The 18,352-nt window shown below is 58.8% G+C and overlaps 5 protein-coding genes across 5 annotated transcripts; 4 read left to right on the plus strand and 1 right to left on the minus strand.

Moving 5' to 3' along the window:
- Positions 1-1,591: 1,591 nt before the first annotated feature.
- DCS_05428 (golgi matrix protein) lies at positions 1,592-3,613 on the plus strand (the record flags this gene model as incomplete). The annotated part of the gene is made up of 4 exons (XM_040802732.1): positions 1,592-1,625; positions 1,732-1,895; positions 1,977-3,064; positions 3,214-3,613. The coding sequence occupies 4 exons, from the start codon at positions 1,592-1,594 to the stop codon at positions 3,611-3,613; spliced, it is 1,686 nt and encodes a 561-aa protein (XP_040657765.1).
- A 1,468-nt stretch (positions 3,614-5,081) lies between these two features.
- On the plus strand, positions 5,082-6,219 carry DCS_05429 (uncharacterized protein; the record flags this gene model as incomplete). The annotated part of the gene is made up of 2 exons (XM_040802733.1): positions 5,082-5,101; positions 5,163-6,219. 2 exons carry the CDS (start codon positions 5,082-5,084, stop codon positions 6,217-6,219), a joined length of 1,077 nt encoding a protein of 358 aa, XP_040657766.1.
- An 84-nt stretch (positions 6,220-6,303) lies between these two features.
- DCS_05430 (uncharacterized protein) lies at positions 6,304-8,643 on the plus strand (the record flags this gene model as incomplete). The annotated part of the gene is made up of 4 exons (XM_040802734.1): positions 6,304-6,558; positions 6,814-7,048; positions 7,321-7,380; positions 7,448-8,643. 4 exons carry the CDS (start codon positions 6,304-6,306, stop codon positions 8,641-8,643), a joined length of 1,746 nt encoding a protein of 581 aa, XP_040657767.1.
- A 1,792-nt stretch (positions 8,644-10,435) lies between these two features.
- On the plus strand, positions 10,436-13,611 carry DCS_05431 (putative actin-interacting protein AIP3; the record flags this gene model as incomplete). The annotated part of the gene is made up of 2 exons (XM_040802735.1): positions 10,436-10,612; positions 10,726-13,611. 2 exons carry the CDS (start codon positions 10,436-10,438, stop codon positions 13,609-13,611), a joined length of 3,063 nt encoding a protein of 1,020 aa, XP_040657768.1.
- A 460-nt stretch (positions 13,612-14,071) lies between these two features.
- Positions 14,072-18,163, minus strand: DCS_05432 (elongator complex protein; the record flags this gene model as incomplete). The annotated part of the gene is made up of 4 exons (XM_040802736.1): positions 14,072-15,749; positions 15,823-16,165; positions 16,221-17,944; positions 18,006-18,163. The coding sequence occupies 4 exons, from the start codon at positions 18,161-18,163 to the stop codon at positions 14,072-14,074; spliced, it is 3,903 nt and encodes a 1,300-aa protein (XP_040657769.1).
- Positions 18,164-18,352: the final 189 nt, after the last annotated feature.

Here is an 18,352-nt window from a genome sequence, read left to right on the forward strand (position 1 = left end):
GTACTTTTATTCCCACGATGTTACATAGGCGCACGAGGCGTACGCATGGTCACGGCATTTGTCGAATCTCGATGTTGAACGGAACATTTTCATGGATTCTTCGGCTCCTTCACGATCACAGCAGAGTAGTGCATTGCATCTTGGTTGACATGTACGCAAAAAGCGAACCCACACGCTCGTGAGAAATTGCATGACGCTGAGCGGCGAGATTATAATTGGCGACACGATCTACTTCGCGCTTGATTGTGAGTAAGCCACGGGAGGAATCTTGCTCAAATGTGTGATGGCGAAGATGATTGTAAGATGAAGAAAGGAAAGAAAAAAAAAAGGAGCGTCTGCGGCTGAGGTTGCAAGAGTGGATGAACAAACAGAGGGGGGTCGAAGCTCCACAATATGACTAAGCAACTTTGGCGAGATGAACTTGGTTCTTTCTGTTCAAAACCCCTGAAGGAGGAACTGTCCACAGGTACTCCGTACTCAGTAAGTACTTATGGGAAGCATTGTACTTGAGCATACTGTACTAATGTCCTCCGTCATGTACTTATCTACCCAGAACAGTGTAGGGGGTACAAGTACTTTCTGTGCTGTGCAAGTAGTTACTCCATACTAGGTACTTTAGAGTACATGAAGGCGCTTGCTAAGCACGTTTTTAAGTACAGCCGTAATTACAGCATGATGCACTCACCTACAGCAGTGCAAGTACTTACTCGTAGTGCTCAGCAGCGACTTCGTCCAAGGAAAGATTTGGCTACGATCGCAAGGAAAGTGCACTCGCTCCCTCGATAAAGAAGGCGATGATGAGGTAAAGCTGGTAATTTATTGAATTGTGTCGTATGAGCCGACTCGCCACCTCGAATGACTCGGTTGGGGGTGCTCGTTAACGTGCGACAACTCGGCAGCGGACACGGAGGTTGCGTCCGTCTGGTTGCGAGTTACAGTACCTTTGCCCAGCACCTGGCGCAGTAGGTATTATTTACTTCAACATCGTGGCACAGCACACAAGCCTGCTGGTTTGGTACTGCTTGGTCGCCCAATTGCTGTAATACGGGGGGGGCGCCAAGTACTGTTAACTGGAATACAGCGTAAAACTCCCCATAGCCAGATGTTGCGGGCGGCCTTGGCTAGGGCTCCAAGTCGGATCCCAGGGTCGGCCAAAGTGAAGGAGACGGCCAGCCCTTTTTCGCTACCGCCATGCTCGCGCATGCTCATGTATTCGTTCTCGATCATGATCAAAGGGAAACATGATGTCTTGTGCCACTCGATTTTTCGACTATCCTCCCTCGTTCATGCGAGTACAATGATTCAATCTGGAGCGACGCAGTTCCATCCGCCGTCGTGCGCAGCGGACGAACAGGAGCCAACCCTTGTGACACGCTAGAGTTCCCCTGCTGGCCACGTTCCACTTCTTCTTCCTCATTCCTCTGGCAGCGTTTACACTTCATCCGGACTTCCTCAGCGCCTCATCACCCGAACGAAGGCGGCCTCGACGATTGTCATACTCCGCAGTGGTAGCGACGGCGCATCGATGCCATTGTTGTAGCGGTCCACTGCCGTTCCTGCTCTGCGAAAGCACCCATACCCTCCGTTCTCGATGGCGATGGACCCGGCCCAGGCATCCAGTTCAGGTGGGTGATGCGTCGCCCTTGCCCTTCCCCTCGAGCTCGAGCCGTCCATGGCGGCATCTGATCCGAAGCCGAGGCCGAGGCCGATGCCGATGCTGATGACGCGAAGCGCCCAAGAAGAAGGCCAATAAAAAGAAGAAGAATGCCAACAAGGGCAAAGAGTCGCCGGCGGGCAACGGCAACGGCAATGCCAAGGGCATCGCCAACTTAACGACTGACCACGGCAGCCACGAGGACGAACTCCACGACGAGCTAGACTCACCAGCACAACCCGTTCGTCCCCCCCCCCCCCCCCCCCGTCTACTTGCCGCTTACATCTCTGCGTTCCATCTCGGCTGACTTGGCCACTTGCAGGATACGCCAACCGTCGAAACGAAGGAGCCCGAGCCCGAGCCCGAGTCCGAACCCGCGCCAGAGTCCGAACCCTTGGGCAATGGCTACGCCGCAGAGCCGGCGACAAGCAACGAAGCGACGGGCCACGAGGACCCCACGGCCAAGCTGGAGGCGATGGGGAAGGAGCGGGAGGCGCTGAGGGCCGAGGTGGAACAGCTTCGCATACAACTCGAGGGTATCCAAGAAACGCACCAGCAGGAAACGTCGCAGCTTCAAACGGAAATCGACGAGAGCAACAACGCCAAGGAGCATGCCGAGGAGCAGTACCAGGTCCTCCTCGGGCGAGTCGAAAAGATCAAAGAGTCGCTCAGCGATCGGCTGAAGCGGGACAAGGCCGAGCTCGAGGAGGCGAGGGACCGCATCGAGGAGCTCGAGGCGCAGAATGAGCAGCTGCAAGGCTCGGCACAGTCCTCGGGCGACGACATGGAAAAGCTCAAGGAGGAGCTGCAAGACGCGACGCGGGAGCTCATGACGCTGCGCAGCAGAAACAACCTCTCGGCGCACAACTGGCTCAAGGAGAAGGAGGAGCTGACGCGGATGGTGCACCACCTCAAGGGGGAGGTGGAGCAGACGTCCAACGCCATGGGCGAGTGGGAGGTGCTCGCCATGGAGGAGCGTTCGGTCAAGGAGAGCATGATGGACAAGGTCCAGGAGCTCGAGGAGCAGATGGGCGCGCTCAAGCGAGGCTACGAGAGCGCCGCGACGGAGCGCGACAGCCAGTCGACGCTCGTCGACAACCTGCAGAACGCCCTGCGCGAGATCCAAGAGGCCAGGAAGAAGGAGCTCCGCGAAATGGTGGAGACGACGGAATCGCAGCTCCAGGAGCAGAAGCGACTGGCGCAAGAGGCCGAGGCGCGCCGGTCACGGGCCGAGGAGGCCAACGAGGAGCTGTCCAAGGAGCTCGAGAGGACGGCGCCGTTTGAGAAGGAGGTGAAGGAGAAGAACCTCTTGATCGGCAAGCTGCGGCACGAAGCGATTGTGCTCAACGAGCACCTGACCAAGGCGCTGCGCTACTTGAAGAAGACGAAGCCGGAAGACAACGTCGACAGGTACGTCGACGCGCAACGCACCCGCTCCCGCCTCTCCCCTTTGATGCCCCCATTACCACCATGACTATTGCCATGGCCGCCACCACCACCACCACCACCACCACCGGGTTCGCCACGCAGACAGGCAGATGCTGACAGCTCCCTTCCAGACAAGTCGTCACGAACCACCTGCTCCACTTTCTGACGCTCGACCGCGGCGACGCCAAGCGTTTCCAGGTGCTGCAAGTCATGGCGGGCTACCTCAACTGGACGGACGAGCAGCGCGAGCAAGCCGGACTTTCGCGGCCCGGCGGCTCGGCGGCGGCCACGATACGGTTCGCGGCCTCACCCTTCCAACGCACGCCAAGCTCGCCCTCGCTCCACGCTGATCTCTTCTCGGAGCCAACCACGGCGCGGGATCACCGGGAGTCGTTGGCCGATCTGTGGGCCGGCTTCCTCGAGCGCAGCGCAAAGGAGGGTGGCGCCGATGGCACGCTGCCGCCGTCCCGGAAGGACAGCATGAGCAGTGGCGCCACGGGTCCGGCACGACCGGAGTCGGGGGCCCGATGATTGTTGGGCTGGCTGGCCGGGTGTGCGGTGTCCATTGGGAGGCGACGACACATTCATGTGCCAAGGACGACGCATGGATTTGGCGTCGACGCGTGGCCTCGGTGATGGTGTGGGAGGGAGGTGCTGCCGCCCATGTCCGACGAGGGAGTGGCCGCGGCGCGTGAGTAGACACCAGAGCTAGTACGAGACCTGCGTGGCAGGTAGAAAGTTCGTTGACGTGGGAAAAACCAACTCATGCGGGAGCTCATTCATTCGTATCGAAACGAAGAGAGGGGATAGGCGCATCCTGACCAAGTGCAAGAGGTGATGATGGATCCCCATCCACAAAGTGTCGCTCCCAGAGGCCGCCCGGAAGAGAAATATACATGCCTCGACAACGCGTTGGGTAGGTGTGATGTGCGCTTGCGCTGCCATTGCATGGAGAAGGTCCACGAGGAAATTTCCGCTTCATTTTCAGGGTTTCTTCACGGCAGAGGAAACAGAGAACAGGCATGTTGGTGCTGGTAGAAACAAACTACTGTGCAGCTGTAGCTGTATCTTGTCGCGCCCAAGTGCTGATACCAGGGTCAAAGTCCGGCTTGCTACTCCAGAGTTTTGTGCACAGATTGAAGTCCGCTGCCACATCGACAGTGCTTGCTCGTACAAGTACTTGTATGCATACGGAGTACTTGCAACTAAGTAATACTGTATTTAAGTACTATAAGTAGAGTATTTTTAGGTACTAGGTACTTAGGTATTAGGCAGTACTTGGACACCTAAGGGCCTGTAGCGACAGCATCAACAAGAACACCAAATGACTGGTTTCGGGTCAATCTGACGATGAAGGAAGTGAATTCGTGAGAGTGGCCAATCTAGCGAATCCCTTGCAGGCTGTTGCAAATCTATTCATCAGGGTCAATCAGCACTGAGTCGGCTTATATGTTATAGTCCGGTATAATACGGAATATTACTGTGTGCAAGCAGTTGATTGCCTGGCAGTACTTACTGTACTGGGTACTTACTGTACTAATAGTTATGTACTGTAGTGCTCACTTAGGTGTTAGTCACCATGGACCACGGAGTACAGTAGACAAAATTGACGACTCAGCTGGTTGCGCTAATTCCCACTACAAAGTCAATCGATACTTTTGTCACCCCCAATACATTTACTGCAAGTCGGATGAGAATACAAGTCGTGGCATGCAAGTACTACTACTCCGTTCTTCATACTGTTCTTCGTTGCAGTATTTGTTCTTGTACTTGTAGAGCAAGTAAAAGTTTCACAGAGTGGGGGAGCCTGCTGAGAGGTGGGCCTCGGACCCTGCTGCCGAGCCGCCAGTGACGTGACGCCACGCTGTACCGTACTCGTAATAATACTGTCCGTACCAAATTGTCCAAGGTCGACTTGGTTGCAAAAAAGTCTCGCCGTCTCGTCAACCGTCGAACAAGGGGACAGGAACTCGCCCTCACCACACGTCGCTCGTCCACCATGGCCATCCCGTGGAGCTCGTAAGACGGCTTGCTCATGCTCCGTGGGCTCGTGCGCAGGCTGACAACTCTCCGTACTTAGCATCCGCAGCCTCCTCCTCTTCTTCGGGCCCGTCCTCCTCCCCAAGGCCATCATCTACTACCGCTCCGTCCGCGACACCTCGCGGCGCCGCAACCTGCCCATCCGGCCCGTGCCGCGCGGTGTCCTTGTTCCGCTCGCCCTGCTCGTCGTCCTCGTCCTCGCCTTCCTCGCGGCGTCCCTGCCGCCGTTCAGCCCCGAGAATGTCTTTGCGCGGACGCAGAGTCGGCTCCAGATCCCCAACGATGTCCTCTTCAACCGCCTCGCGGCCCTGCGGCCCTCCCGCACGCTCACCCGCACCGACGAGGCGCTGAGGGCGAGGTTCGTCAACCTCGAAAGCAGGCTGCTCTATCTTCAGTTCGGTCCCGACGTGCTCGCCGACTGCCCCTTCTGCAACGTCGACGAGCCCATGAGCTTCTACTACTACGCGCTGACGTCGATGCTGTGGCCGCACCTCATCAACCTCGTCGTCATCGCCGTGGCCACGAGCCCGTCCTGGACCGGCAAGTCGGGATCCCAGTGGCGCACCTTTGCCACCATCACCGCCGCCGTCGTCGCCGCCGGGGAGGTGTACGTCGTCAGCGCCTACAACTACCAGGCAAACGCCCGGGCCCTGCGGCTCGCCGACGTCGACTTCTTCTTCTGGGACGTGCGGGTCTACCGACTCGTCGCCCTCGCCGCCTTCGACGCCTCGCTGGCCTGGGTCCTCTACCTGTCGTCGACGAATCGGGCCTTTGGTCAGCCGCTCTCGCCGGCCGAGCGCGTCGAGGCCGTCAGCCAGGGCCTCGCGGCCGTCAAGAGCAAGATGCACGCCGTCGGCATCATCAAGAACACGGCCCAGCGGGACGAGGACCTGAGGCTGCGCAGCCAGGCCTACTGGATGCACGAGGTGCGCCTGATGGGCGAGGTCATGGAGGAGAGGGAGGTCATCGAGGGCGTCAACGACGCGCTGAGCAACAGAATCAACATTGAATCCATTTCGAAAGAGGCCGACGTCTACTCGCACGGCGTCCTGCAACATCTGCGGCAGGAGGAGACGGCATCGGGCGCCGCCGGCTAAGACGCGGCCATTGACCGTTTGCGTTTGGTGCCGTTGCCGACACTGCCGCGGCGAGCATTCGATTCGAATACGCAGACGGCTGCCATGCGGTCGAGTGCCGAGGCAGGGCACGAGGCAGGACACGAGGCTGGACACGAGGCAAGACAAGGGAGTCGGTCGACACCCCTGTTGGCGGGCAGCAAGGTGCAGCATCAAGCCGGCCGTGTTGCCGAGCCTGCATGTGCGGCTCTCCGATCAACGCCAAGCATGTCGCGGCCTGACGTGCATGCCTCGCACGACATGACGCCGATGGAGATGGCCAAGACCCCGTGGGCACCTGAGGAGCGTGGCGGCGAGGCCGTGAGTCGCGTTGTCGCGTTGTCGGCATCTTGATCAAGTCATGCTTGCCTGCCGTCATCCGCCACCACCGGATTGCACCATGGCCTGTCCTCTGCACGGCTCCCATGGGGGATTTTGACAATCAGGACAGCTTCGAAGGCTCGCTGTTGGGTGACGTCAACCCTCGCATGATTCGAGCTCCTGCCTGCCTCCGATAGCCGCATGGCATATCCACAAGGATCGACGGCTCGTGTATGCTCAGAGCATCCAAAGTAGAATAGCGATGCCTCCTTCAAGCCTCAAAGTAACTCGGTAACAGAGTGGTTGGTGCCGTCAGCGATTGATGCCGATGATGCAGATGTTGCCGAGGATGCAGATGATGCAGACGTTACCGACGATGCCGACGATGCCCATGACGCCCATGACGCCCATGTTCGTGCGACCAACCCGCATGAGCCAGCCAAGGGCGAGGGCGAGCAGCCGGAGATGATCGCTAGCCTCCACCCCCCCCGTACGTAACAACGTGGTTGGTGGTGAGATGAGCCGATCAATCATGGCGTCGCGTTGTGAGCCCGATTCGACTTAATGTGGAATGCCACACCACCAACAATTCCGGCCGGAAGCTCCCCTCCCCCCCCCCCCCCCCCCCAACAATATATATAAGACAGCAAGCACCCTAACGTCAACGCCTAGGCCCTAACGTCAATGCCTAGGCCGGCGGAAACGCTCAACATTGACGAGACCTTTGCCATCCGCCAATTGCACACTATCCATCGCTCCAAGAGAACTGCCTCGAGGACATGGGCGCCATGAGGGTCGCCGTCATCGGAGGTGGCCCAGCGGGTAAGCCATTCACGCTCACGGCACCGAACGAGAGTCGCCAGCGGATCACTAATCATCGAGCATTCAGGCTGCATGCTCGCGAGGCTGCTGCACGCCGGCGGCATCGACGTCACCGTCTTCGAAGGAGACGCGGCGCCCGACTTTCGAGGTCAGGGCGGCACGCTGGACCTCCATACGAAAACCGGGCTCGCGGCCCTGCGGGAGGCCGGCTTGTTCGACGAGTTTGAGAAGCACGCGCGGTACGATGGCCAGTACATCGCCATCGTCGACAAGGACCTCAAGTACCATTTCGTCCGCAACGCCGACGACAGGACGCTCGGGGAGCGGCCCGAGATTGATCGGGCGAGGCTGAGGGAGCTGCTGATCAAGTCCCTGCCCGAGGGCATGATCCATTGGGGCCACCGGCTGCGCAGCGTCGACGACAAGACGCTCGTCTTTCAGACGACCAAAGTCTCGGGCTTCGATCTCGTCGTCGGCGCCGACGGCGCTTGGAGCAAAGTCCGACAGGCCATCGCGCCGGACCTCAAGCCCGAGTACGTCGGCGTCGCCATGACGGAGCTGAGCATCCCCGACGCCAAGGAGACGGCGCCCGAGATGTACAAGATCGTCAACCGCGGCAGCGTCTTCGTCAGCAACGACGGCCAGCGCGTCTCGTTCCAGCAGATGGGCGACGACAGCATCAACATCTACACGAGCTGCGTTCGCGACGACGTCGAGTGGATGAAGGCGGAAAAGTGCGGCTACGACACGGACAGCCTCGAGCAGACCAAGAAGCACTTTGACGAGGTCGAGTTCAAGGACTGGTGTCCGCAGCTCAAGGACGCCCTCGGCAGGACGCAGGGTCGCTGCATCCCCCGCTCGCTGCACATGCTGCCGATAGGAGCCAGGTGGAAGCACAAGCCCGGCTTCACCATGATCGGCGACGCCGCTCATCTCATGACTCCCCACGCCGCCGAGGGCGTCAACCAAGCGCTCGAGGACGCCATGCACCTCGCTCGCACCATCATCGACGCGGACAAGAACGGCAAGGATCTGGACGACGAGGTCGCACGCTTCGAGGAGGAAATGCGCGCCCGCGTGGAGCCGGTTCAGCAGCTCGCCTACGACCTGTGTCAGTACTGGCTGTTTACGCCCGGAGCGCCGAGATCGGTCATGCCCATCGTCGTCAGTCGGCACGTCAAGCCGATGCTACCCTTTATCCTTCAACCCTTCTTCGTCGCCGGCGTGTACGCCTACTATTTCCTGAAGAACCTGTGGGGGTAGCTGGGGGGGAAGGGGGGTCGCCGTATTTGGAACAAAAAAAAAACCAAAAAACAGGAGCGGACGTGTGCTGGCACCAGTCACTCGCCGGCATACATACTTGAGAGGCATGCCGATTTTTTTGCGTATCGTCGCACGGAACGCTGCTGTCATATGAAGGGGAGACGTGACGAGAAGAGGTTATCGCCATCTAGGTGAGGTGGGTGGTGTGTACTATATAAATGTACAGTATTATAGGAGTACTTGCGTGTTGGAGCAGTGACGAGTACTTAAGTACAGGTAACACAGAGCGGTGGGGAAGATATTGACGGGTACAAGCGTCTACAGTACAAGTACTTGTGCCACTACGGAGTACTTGTACAGTACAGGTAATATGTATGTACATGTATTGCACCGTACCTAATTACTGTGCTGTACGGAGTAGTAAGAAATAGGATGACTCCGTACAGGCATTTACAGCAAGTACGTACTCCGTAGTGCATGCTACAATTGCGCCGTGCGCATGCGCATGCTCGGATTAATAGTACGTAGATGTATTCAACTATTAGTACCTATGCATACTGAGACGTACTCTTTTGCTACCACCAGTATTACTCCGTACATCAATGTTGAAATGCGCAGAGTGTCCGCACACCAGAGAAAAGTACATTTGTTCTAGTTGGCATCGGCAAAGGAGACAGCATAGTACTTAAGTACAGTACAGTACTTATTAGCAGAGGCAAACGGGCCATACTTCTGAAAAAGGCAATATTGTGATACTCCGTGCGGACTACTGTACTTACACTTGCAGTACAGTGCATTATGCATGCTCTGTGCTCCGTATTATAAGTAAGTACTAACAATTGCGTACCTACAGTAGTACTGAAGAGTATTAAAGTACGGCATAACGAGGACGTAGTTGTACCTGTACAGTACAAGTGAGTAAGTGCATGTACATGTGTTTGTATTTGTATATGTTCTTATGCATCTACAACTAATTGCCTACTGTGCTCCAAGCGGAACGGTACTATTAGGTAGTCTGCAGTAACGGTACTTCTGGAGCAGGTACCCGAGGATTGGCTGGTGGACCCCTTGTGCCGCATGTGCTAAGCTACAGTGCAGTACTGTAAGTACTTACATATAGGCACTTAAGTACACTACAGCTAGTAGATCGCACACGGCAGATACCACATGTACTCTACTTACTAGGTACTAGTATACTCAAGTACTCCCTATGCACAGTATCCGTTGCCGTGCAGCTACCAAGATTGGCCGCATCGACACTGTGCAGGGTACCCTGAGGTGACGACAGGTGGATACCTAAGGCTGGCTTCGAAACATGTGTCCAAGTGGAGTAATTACAATGTACATACGGAGTACTGTATGGAGTACGGAGTACGTGTATCTTCGATTGTACCTGTTCGTTCTTGTTCTGTCATATCCACCAACCGAATCGAGAGCTCTCGTCACTTGATCATCCTCCATACACCATCAACGCCGGCTCTGCTCCATCCATCATCGACACCTGTGCTTGAGCCTGTGCCCCTGTCATCGAACAGTTTCGACCTTCCGTCCCTTGGCAACCCCTGCCTCCATCTCCGTCCCTCCCATCCCCTTTTGCACGTGTCTTCATCTGCATCTCGGCATCCGAAACCCCGACCCAGCCAGAAGCAACAAAGCACCTCGCGCAGGGATTCGTCCGTCGTTCACAGATCCCCCTTTTTTTGGCCACGACGACTTTGCCGAGGAATAGAGCTGCACACGCCCCGACCCGGCACTCTGCGTACACGGAACTGGTGACTGCGAGGCTTCCAAGATGCAGGCTACTTCGGGCTCACGGCGAGCCTACAGCCAACGCCCTTCCCCTGGGGCCGACCCTGGCCCGCCACCCAGTGTGCGAGCCAACTCGCCCGGCAGGGGCGTCCAGCCGCGTTCGTCCACGGCTTCGTCCAGATCAGCACCATCGGGCAGTTCGAGGCGTTCGAACCGCGAAGTGAGCGGCCCAGTCTGCTGCCCTTTTCGCCGGCATCCCATCGGCCTGGCGTCGAGCGATCGAGCTGCGGCGTCGGAACGAAGCCTGTTGCTGACCTTTTCCATGATGAATAGGGTACTCCCGCCGGAGGCAGCGGCAATGGTGGCGGTAGCGGTAGCGGTGGCGGCAACGCCAACCTGCCCTTGTCGCAGATCGAAAAGAGCGTCACCCACCTGCTTGTGGCGACGAAGCAACTTCTCGAGACCCTGACGCAATGGTCGCGCGGCCAGGCCACCGATTCCCAGGTATCCGACGTCTACGTCCGGCTAGGCTACGAGTTCAACATGGCCTGCCGAGCCTTCACCGCCATCAACGTCGACACCTCCGACCTCGGAAACGTACCCGACTCCCTGCGGCACATTCTCGAAGCCACGCTCAGTCAGGAAGCCAGTGCCGAGAGCCTCGAGAAATACTTGCCGAGGATACGAGACATCATCATCAATCTGCTGCACGGCCTCAAGCGGAAGCAGCAGCGGCTGCGGCAAAAGCAGCAAGGCAAGGACCGCGAGGGCACGCCCCTTCCGGAGAGGACGACGAGCGTGAGCACCGTGGGCAGCGGAACGAGCGGCCTCGCAAACTTGTTGGAGGAGGGGCTGGAGAATGGATACCGCCCCGAACCTCCGCGCAACGAGATGCCGCAGCAAGGCCGGCTGAGCGCGTCGCCCAGCCGCCGTTTGACCCCGCAAAGGGAGCCGTCGCGGGGCGCCGCCGCACCGGAGCAGCAGCCTTCGCCGTCGAGCGTCGCGGTCCAAGGCCCGCCGGTGCTGCCGCCACTGCCTGCCCAAAGCTCGGCCATGCCCTCTGCCGGATCGACGGGCGACTTGAACATCGATGCTTTCCCTCCCACGCCCCCTCCACCATCAGAAAAGCAGTCGAGCGCCTTTGCGGCGCTGCAAAAGGGGGGCGACCTGGAGAGGCGAGCTTCGCGCCGATACTCTCAGTACCAGATATCGAAACATCTTGGGGGTGCTTCCAGTGCTGTGCCCATGCTGCCGCCACAAAACACGCCAATACCAAACAGAGGCCGGAAGGAGGCTCGCGAATCCTTGCGTGCCGTTCAATCTCGAGGGCCCATCCCCCAACCTCGAGGCGCGCCGAGCCAAACGAAGACTACCGTATTTGAAGCACCTCCTGCAAAGATCCACAGCCGCTTGTCGGAAGAACTACCATTGGAATCGCCCATACTGCCGCAGAACGCGAACCAAGGCTCGACCCCCCAGCGGCCCGATGAAACGTACGCGCCAAGCGCTACCGTCAAGGGCCCTCTCGAGGATCCGGCCTCCTTCACTCTGGAGCCCGAGGCCAATGGCAAGGTAACGGTGCCCAAGAGCATGGAACCTGTCAAGGAGGACGAAACCGAGGCCTCGTCGAAAAAGTCGCACTCGAGGGCGGGCGAGTCTTTCTTTCAGGTCTCTCCACCAGGAACCCCGAGCAAGGACCTCACCCTGTTTCTCCAGTACAAGTCCAAGGTCAAGAAGATTATCCTACCCGAGGGGCGGGAGGAGCTGACCATCGGCCGCATCCAGCTGGCCTTTATCGAAAAGTTTTCATGGAACATTCAACAAAACGGTGCCGATCTACCGGAGATTTACATCCAGGATCCCCTGTCCGGTGTGCGCCACGAACTTGAGGACCTCTCCGACGTCAAGGATCGGACCGTCCTCGTCCTCAACGTGGAGCCGTTGGATGAGGTCAAGCGGCACATCGACGACGGTTTGCTGGCTCTCACCAACATCGTACGCGAAGTCAAGCAGCACGTGGATGACCAAGGCACGGCTTTGCAGCAAGTCTCCGACAGGCAGCACCAGACTGCGAATGATTTGGCTCGGCTGGCCACGGCCTCGCCGCCCGTCCCCTCATCTACCGAAGGCGTGAGGGCCGTTCCTGGTCCGGGTCGGAAGCTTAGTGCCGGTCAGCTCGGAGAGGTGCAGCGGCTGCGACGCGACCTCGCAGTCCTGCGCCAAACCTACTCTGGTTTCCAGTCCGAGATACAGAACTCCATGTCGAGCATCCGCAACAAGGCGGCCAACGTCAAGGCCGCCGCCATCAAGGCCGCCGTTCCCGATATCGAAGGCGATGCCGGCTATTCCTACGTCACGAACGGACGCAAGCAGCTCAACAGCGACTCCGACTCGCTCGTGGCCAAAGTCGATGACCTCCAAGACCTTGTGGAAGATCTGCGCAAGGATGTTGTGCATCGCGGCGTGCGACCACTGCCGCGACAGCTCGAGAGCGTCACGAAGGACATTGTTGGCTTGTCCAAGGAGCTCAAGAGGATGGAGGATTACCTGCTCCAAGAAAAGCCCATCTGGACCAAGATCTGGGAGAAGGAGCTTGAGGACGTGTGCCAAGGGCGAGATGAGCTTCGTCTTATGGAAGATCTGTTGGTCGATCTCCGTGATGATTTGGAAAAGGCCGGCGAGACGTTTACCCTCGTCGAGCAGGCTACCAAGGAGCAGATGAAGGATTCTGGCACGGGCGCAAGCGCAGGGACGGCGCGCCAATTTTCCAAGGGCCTAAACAACCTCGGCAACAGCCTCGACCAGACGGCCGCCAAAGAGGATGTTCTGAGCGAGGTCAGAGCCCTGCTGCCCAATCACGAGGATCGGCTGGAAGCGCTCGAGCGCGCAGAGAAGCTTCGGCAGAAGGAGCTGGAGGGACGGAGAGGCAACGCTCTGCAGCGCGAGATTGCCAGTTTTGTCGATGAGGGCAAGCTGAAGAAATCTGGCGGATTTGAGGAGGTCGAGCGGGCTCGAAAGGCCAAGGACGACAGAATCCGTCGCGAGGTCTGGGAGCGCCAGAATGGCATGATCCCCGACGACCCCGTCGGCGAAGATGTGCAGTCAGAGAGCGGCGCGGCGGCAGAAGAAGAAGAAGAAGAGGACGAAGCGGTGGAGGCGGACCCATCTGGGTCTGGATCTGGGTCCGGCAAAGCCTCGCCCAAGCCTGAAGAGGACTGACCTGTCAATCCAGAAGCAGAAATCTGTATTCGGCCAGGCGTGTATCACTGTTCTTTCGATGCGAGCGCGGGATTGGCTTTCGGACCAGGCCATGTAAGGGTAGCAGCAGGGGTTGACTTGTGAGTAGCAATGGTTAGCATGGCGCGTAGTAAAACTTGGTTCGATTTCCTGCATCGCCCAGAACTCCAGACGCAGTGCACGAAGCAGTAGATGTACGCGTGTACGTCGTGAAAGGTCATGAAGGAGTTCAGCGCTTATGCCAGTGTCCAATTCATGGAAGGATTGAGTCCCAGGCTGCAAGAGTACGAGGAGGCGGCGAGTGGGATATCAAAAATTGAAACAGTATTACATTACAAGGATAAATTAACAGATCAAGGGTATACATCTTTTATGGCATAAAGTGTGCATGCTGCTCCATATGCAAGGCCGTCAACCGTTGCCCATGCCAAGTTCTTTGCCATCAACCAAGCAGGGTGAGCTTGGCCATGCCCGCAATGATGGGCGGCTCCAACCTCTTGCTACGTCCCACCATCCAGTCCTGCAGAACAGCATCGCCGCCCGTTGCCTTCCACATGCCGCTGCCCTCCGCACCGCCAGCCGGCTCGTCGTCATTCTGTTCCGCCACAGACCCAGGGGCTGCAAACACCTCGGCGACGGCTCGCTCACACGAAGCGACCACGTCCACCATGAGCGCCTCGGCCGCACGTGCTCTTTCTGCCATGCCGCGGCGCACGAGCGCAAAGACGAGGCGCTCGACCTCGACTTTTGTCGCGCCGACGCGCTCGATGAGGCGCCGCACGCTGTTGACGAGGTACTCTTCCTCGTAGACGGTGCCTTTACGGCCCCGCGCACGCTTCTTTTCCTCGCGGCGGCGGTTCTTGCTCGTCGCTCGGCTCACGCCCGTGCCGACGGTGCCTACGCTGCCGGCCCCCTTGCCGGTGTAGCGGGTGAAGAGGCTGGCGCTGGTGCTGATACGCGAGCTGGCCGCAACAGAGACGTCGTCGGGGATGTCGCCGCCGCCGGCACGTTCGCCCTCGTAGAATGCCAGGGGATCCTCGGCGGCCTTGCACCGCAGGTCGGCGATGCGAGGCAGCTGCGCAAGGAGTTGGGCTTTGCAGTCGGCGAGGAACTCGGCCGTGCTGCTAAAGGCTTCGCCAAGGCCAACGTCGACAGCCGTCTCGAGGAGGTCAGGGCGCGACCGCTGGACGACGAGACGAATCGCTTCTGCGAATTGGTACCCCTTGCAGAGACACTTGACCGCCATTTCGATGGTGGAGAGATGATCGAGGTGGATGGTGGCCGCGGCGCCGTAGTCTTTTGCTTCCCACAGGGCGTCGGCAAGACTCGTGGCCAAATCAGCCATGGCATCGGCCGAGAGAGGGGGGGACTGCTGCTGCGCGGTGTAGAGACACTCCTGCCAGCAGGTTGCACCGGCGGCGCGGTAGCAGTTGGTTGCCTTTGTGTAATGCTGGAGAGATTCGTACGCGAGCCCAGCCTCGCGGAAGTTAGACAAGGACTCGAGGTAGACGGCGTAATGGCCTGTGAGTGTGTTGAGGTGCGGCAGGTCGTAGCGGTACAGCTTGATAGCATCCTGATAGAGTGCGTGCTTGGTGGTGTAGTCGCAAAGCTCGTCAAATGCACCCAGAGCTTGGAGATGGACCAGAGCCTTGGTCCGTCGTGCGAGGTGGTCGTCAATCTCGAACTTGCGCCTCAGAAGTTCGAGGATGTGAAGGTTCTGGATGAAGGGCAAATACTCTCGCGGATCTCGCTGAGATTGCTGGGCGACGAGGAGTGCCAGATCGAGGTTGTAGAGGCCGAGGGCGTGCTCATACACGCGATTCACGTCGACGAGGAAGCAGATATGCTCGACTGCCCTCTCCGCGAGCTTCTCATCGTCCTGCATGAGTTCGGAAACGAGAAGAAGGCCATCGTCCAGCGCAGGCGGCACTTTGCAGACGTGGGCAGTGATGATGTTCTGGAGATGGGTGGCCTTGCGGGATTGCAGTCCACCGAGCAGTGCATCGCAGACAATGTTGGGCTTGGGTGTTGACGGTGTTCCCGGCGCGCCCAGGTTGGAGGTGTGCGGTGTCGGCGTCTGTCTGGTGTCCCGATAGGTGGTTTGCGTGACGTCCTCGTCCCTGTTCACCATCAGCCTCGGACACGCAAGATCAGGGCAGCAAAGCATCGCAAGGCTAGAAGACGGGGGCATACCTGAGGGACGAGAGGAAGAGATCAATGTAGGCCACTTCGGACAACTGATCCAAGAACAGGCCAACATTGGACAGAAATTGGCTCGGCTGATGGTCGTACAAGATATTCATGTCAACTCGCTGCGTACGGCAATAGGAAAATGCTCGTTTGTAGTTCTTCTCGTCGATGAGACTACGGATACCGGCAACGACCATTGCTCGCGGGAAGATGGTCTCGACGTTTCCTCTCGGCATCTGCAAGACGATGCTCATGTTGGTTGGGATGGCAGCGACGAGGCGAGAACCTCGCTCGACACGACGGCAGCGCTCGTCATTTTCGGGATCGTCTGCCGGAACTTCCAAGGCTGCACACAGGCTTGTCAGGGCGAGGACGAGAAGATGGGCCAGATGGGTACATACCGTCGACGTTGGGCGTCAAGTGTACGTACTTGACTAGGTGGTTGCTCGTCGTGAATATCAGATGATTCGATGTGACAACAAACGATGTGCAATTCTTGGCCAGAAGCCTCGAGTTGCCATAGATGTGTCCGTTTCTCGAAAGACCAAAGCAGGTGAGGACGCCCTCCGGCTTGCTGATCTCAAACCAAGGCAAATGGGTGGGGAACCGGACAGAGGCGAGCTCCGTGGCCGATGACGACAGGACATGGATGTTTCCCGACAAGTCCTGGCCGTAGCCCTCGATGATCTGCTCGTCCTCGTATGTCGACATGACGGCTAGGGGCGGAGCGGCTTCAACGATGCTCATGCGGCTCGCTCGCTCGTCGACATCCCAGTGCACGTCGCCAACAGCGTCCTGGTGAGTGATGATTCGGAAGTGTCCGTCGCAGGGGCAGCATATCCGCAGCGGAACCAACTTCTCGGACGCGGCAGAGGACGGAAATGGGATGGTGCATCTCAGCTGAGGCTTGATCGATCGGCCATTCTTCAGAGGCATATCATACATGTCAACGCCCCGTTGATGCAAAACGGCCACGGAAGTGTTTTGGCGCCCAAAGGCCACGTCCACCGCCGCCGTGTCGGCGGCAGTCATGTCAAACAATGACATGGGAGGGGGTATGTTTGCCGTCCGGAAGGGGGTGACCTTGACCGTCTCGCCGTCGATGACGGCGACGGCACCGTTGTCGTTGGGAGGTTGGCAGGAGCCTCGGGCGGTGTGAAAGACAAGCTCGGCCAAGATGGTTCTGTCCGACGAGGAAGCGGCAAGCCGTAGAGCCCTTTCGGGATGCCAGGCGAGATGGGAGAAGGGGGCATGAAGGGGAATCTCCTGCTTCAGGTACCAGTGATAGTTGCCCATGGTCCAGAGCTGAACGGCGTCTTGCAGGGTGACGGCGAGGACGGTGGAGTCCACGTTCCAGTCGAGCCGAATGCCGTGTTGCGACACGACGTCGGCCACCCGGGGGGAGCGCAGGGTGAATTGGCCGTGGCGGAGACCGTTCCTCTCGAAGAAGACGACGTCGACCCGATCCGGCCGTCGTTGGATGGCGGCCATTAGATTGCCGGAGGGTCGCCAGCTGAGGGAGGCCTCGAGCCCATCGACAGGCTCGCTGGCGCTGTCGAGCTCGCCCTCGCGAGAGTAGACGCGGATGAGGCGCCTGCTGGGCTCCTGGAGCGAGTTGATGGCGACGTAGGCACCGTCTCCGCGCCAGCTGATGGACACGGCACCGTCTTCGTACGGGCTCGCGACACCTTGGTCGACCTTTTCGGGTATGGTTGGATCCCGCATCGCCTTGGCGCCGCGGCCTTGGAACTGGGTCTCCTTCTTGCCCCAGCCGACGGAGACGTGCTTGGACGAGGCGAGATCATCTGCCGTCATGGGGACCTCGACGACGGGGTCGAAGGTGCTACCCATGAAGACGACGTTGTTTTGCTTGGTGACGAGCACCAGCAGCTCCTCGTCGGGGGACCATCGTGCGGCCGAGATGCCGGCGTCGATGGATCCCATGATCTCGATGTGGGGGTCGGCGTGGGCGTGGTCCCCTTCCTCGACGGTGACGATGTCTCCGCCCTCGAAGACGACGCACGTCGTGCCGGGGCCGGTCAGATAGTGGACGTCGACGACGGCATCGACGGCGAGGTCAGGGTTCGGGCTGGGCGCATCCCAACTGGCGACGACGGTGTGGGAGCTGAGACGGTCAGCGGGCGACTCGGCAGGGCACCGAAGACGGTCGATGGTGTCGGACGTACATTGGCCCCTTTTCCGACACCCTCACGAGATCAACATTCGAGCTACGCTCCGTCGGACCGACGGTGCAGAGCAGCTCATCCTTTTCGGGATCCCAGCAGGCCGAGGTGATGTCCGGATGAGTCCAGCGGGCGAAGCGCACGCTGCGGAGGTTACGCATGGTGGTGGCAAGTGGCCGCCGCTCAACACACCGCAGAAGTTTGGTGCATGGGAGCTCGAACTCGACGCCAGATCCTGTAGAATATTTGTACCCGTCGTCGGTCTGTCGTTGGTATGTCCGCAGCCAAGTGCAGCTCGTGCAATTCGGATAGACGAGATTCTGCGGTGACGTGCACGAAAATTGACGTCG

Source organism: Drechmeria coniospora, chromosome 02 (assembly GCF_001625195.1).
Source record: "Drechmeria coniospora strain ARSEF 6962 chromosome 02, whole genome shotgun sequence".
In the NCBI taxonomy this organism is placed as follows: Eukaryota; Fungi; Ascomycota; class Sordariomycetes; order Hypocreales; family Ophiocordycipitaceae; genus Drechmeria; species Drechmeria coniospora.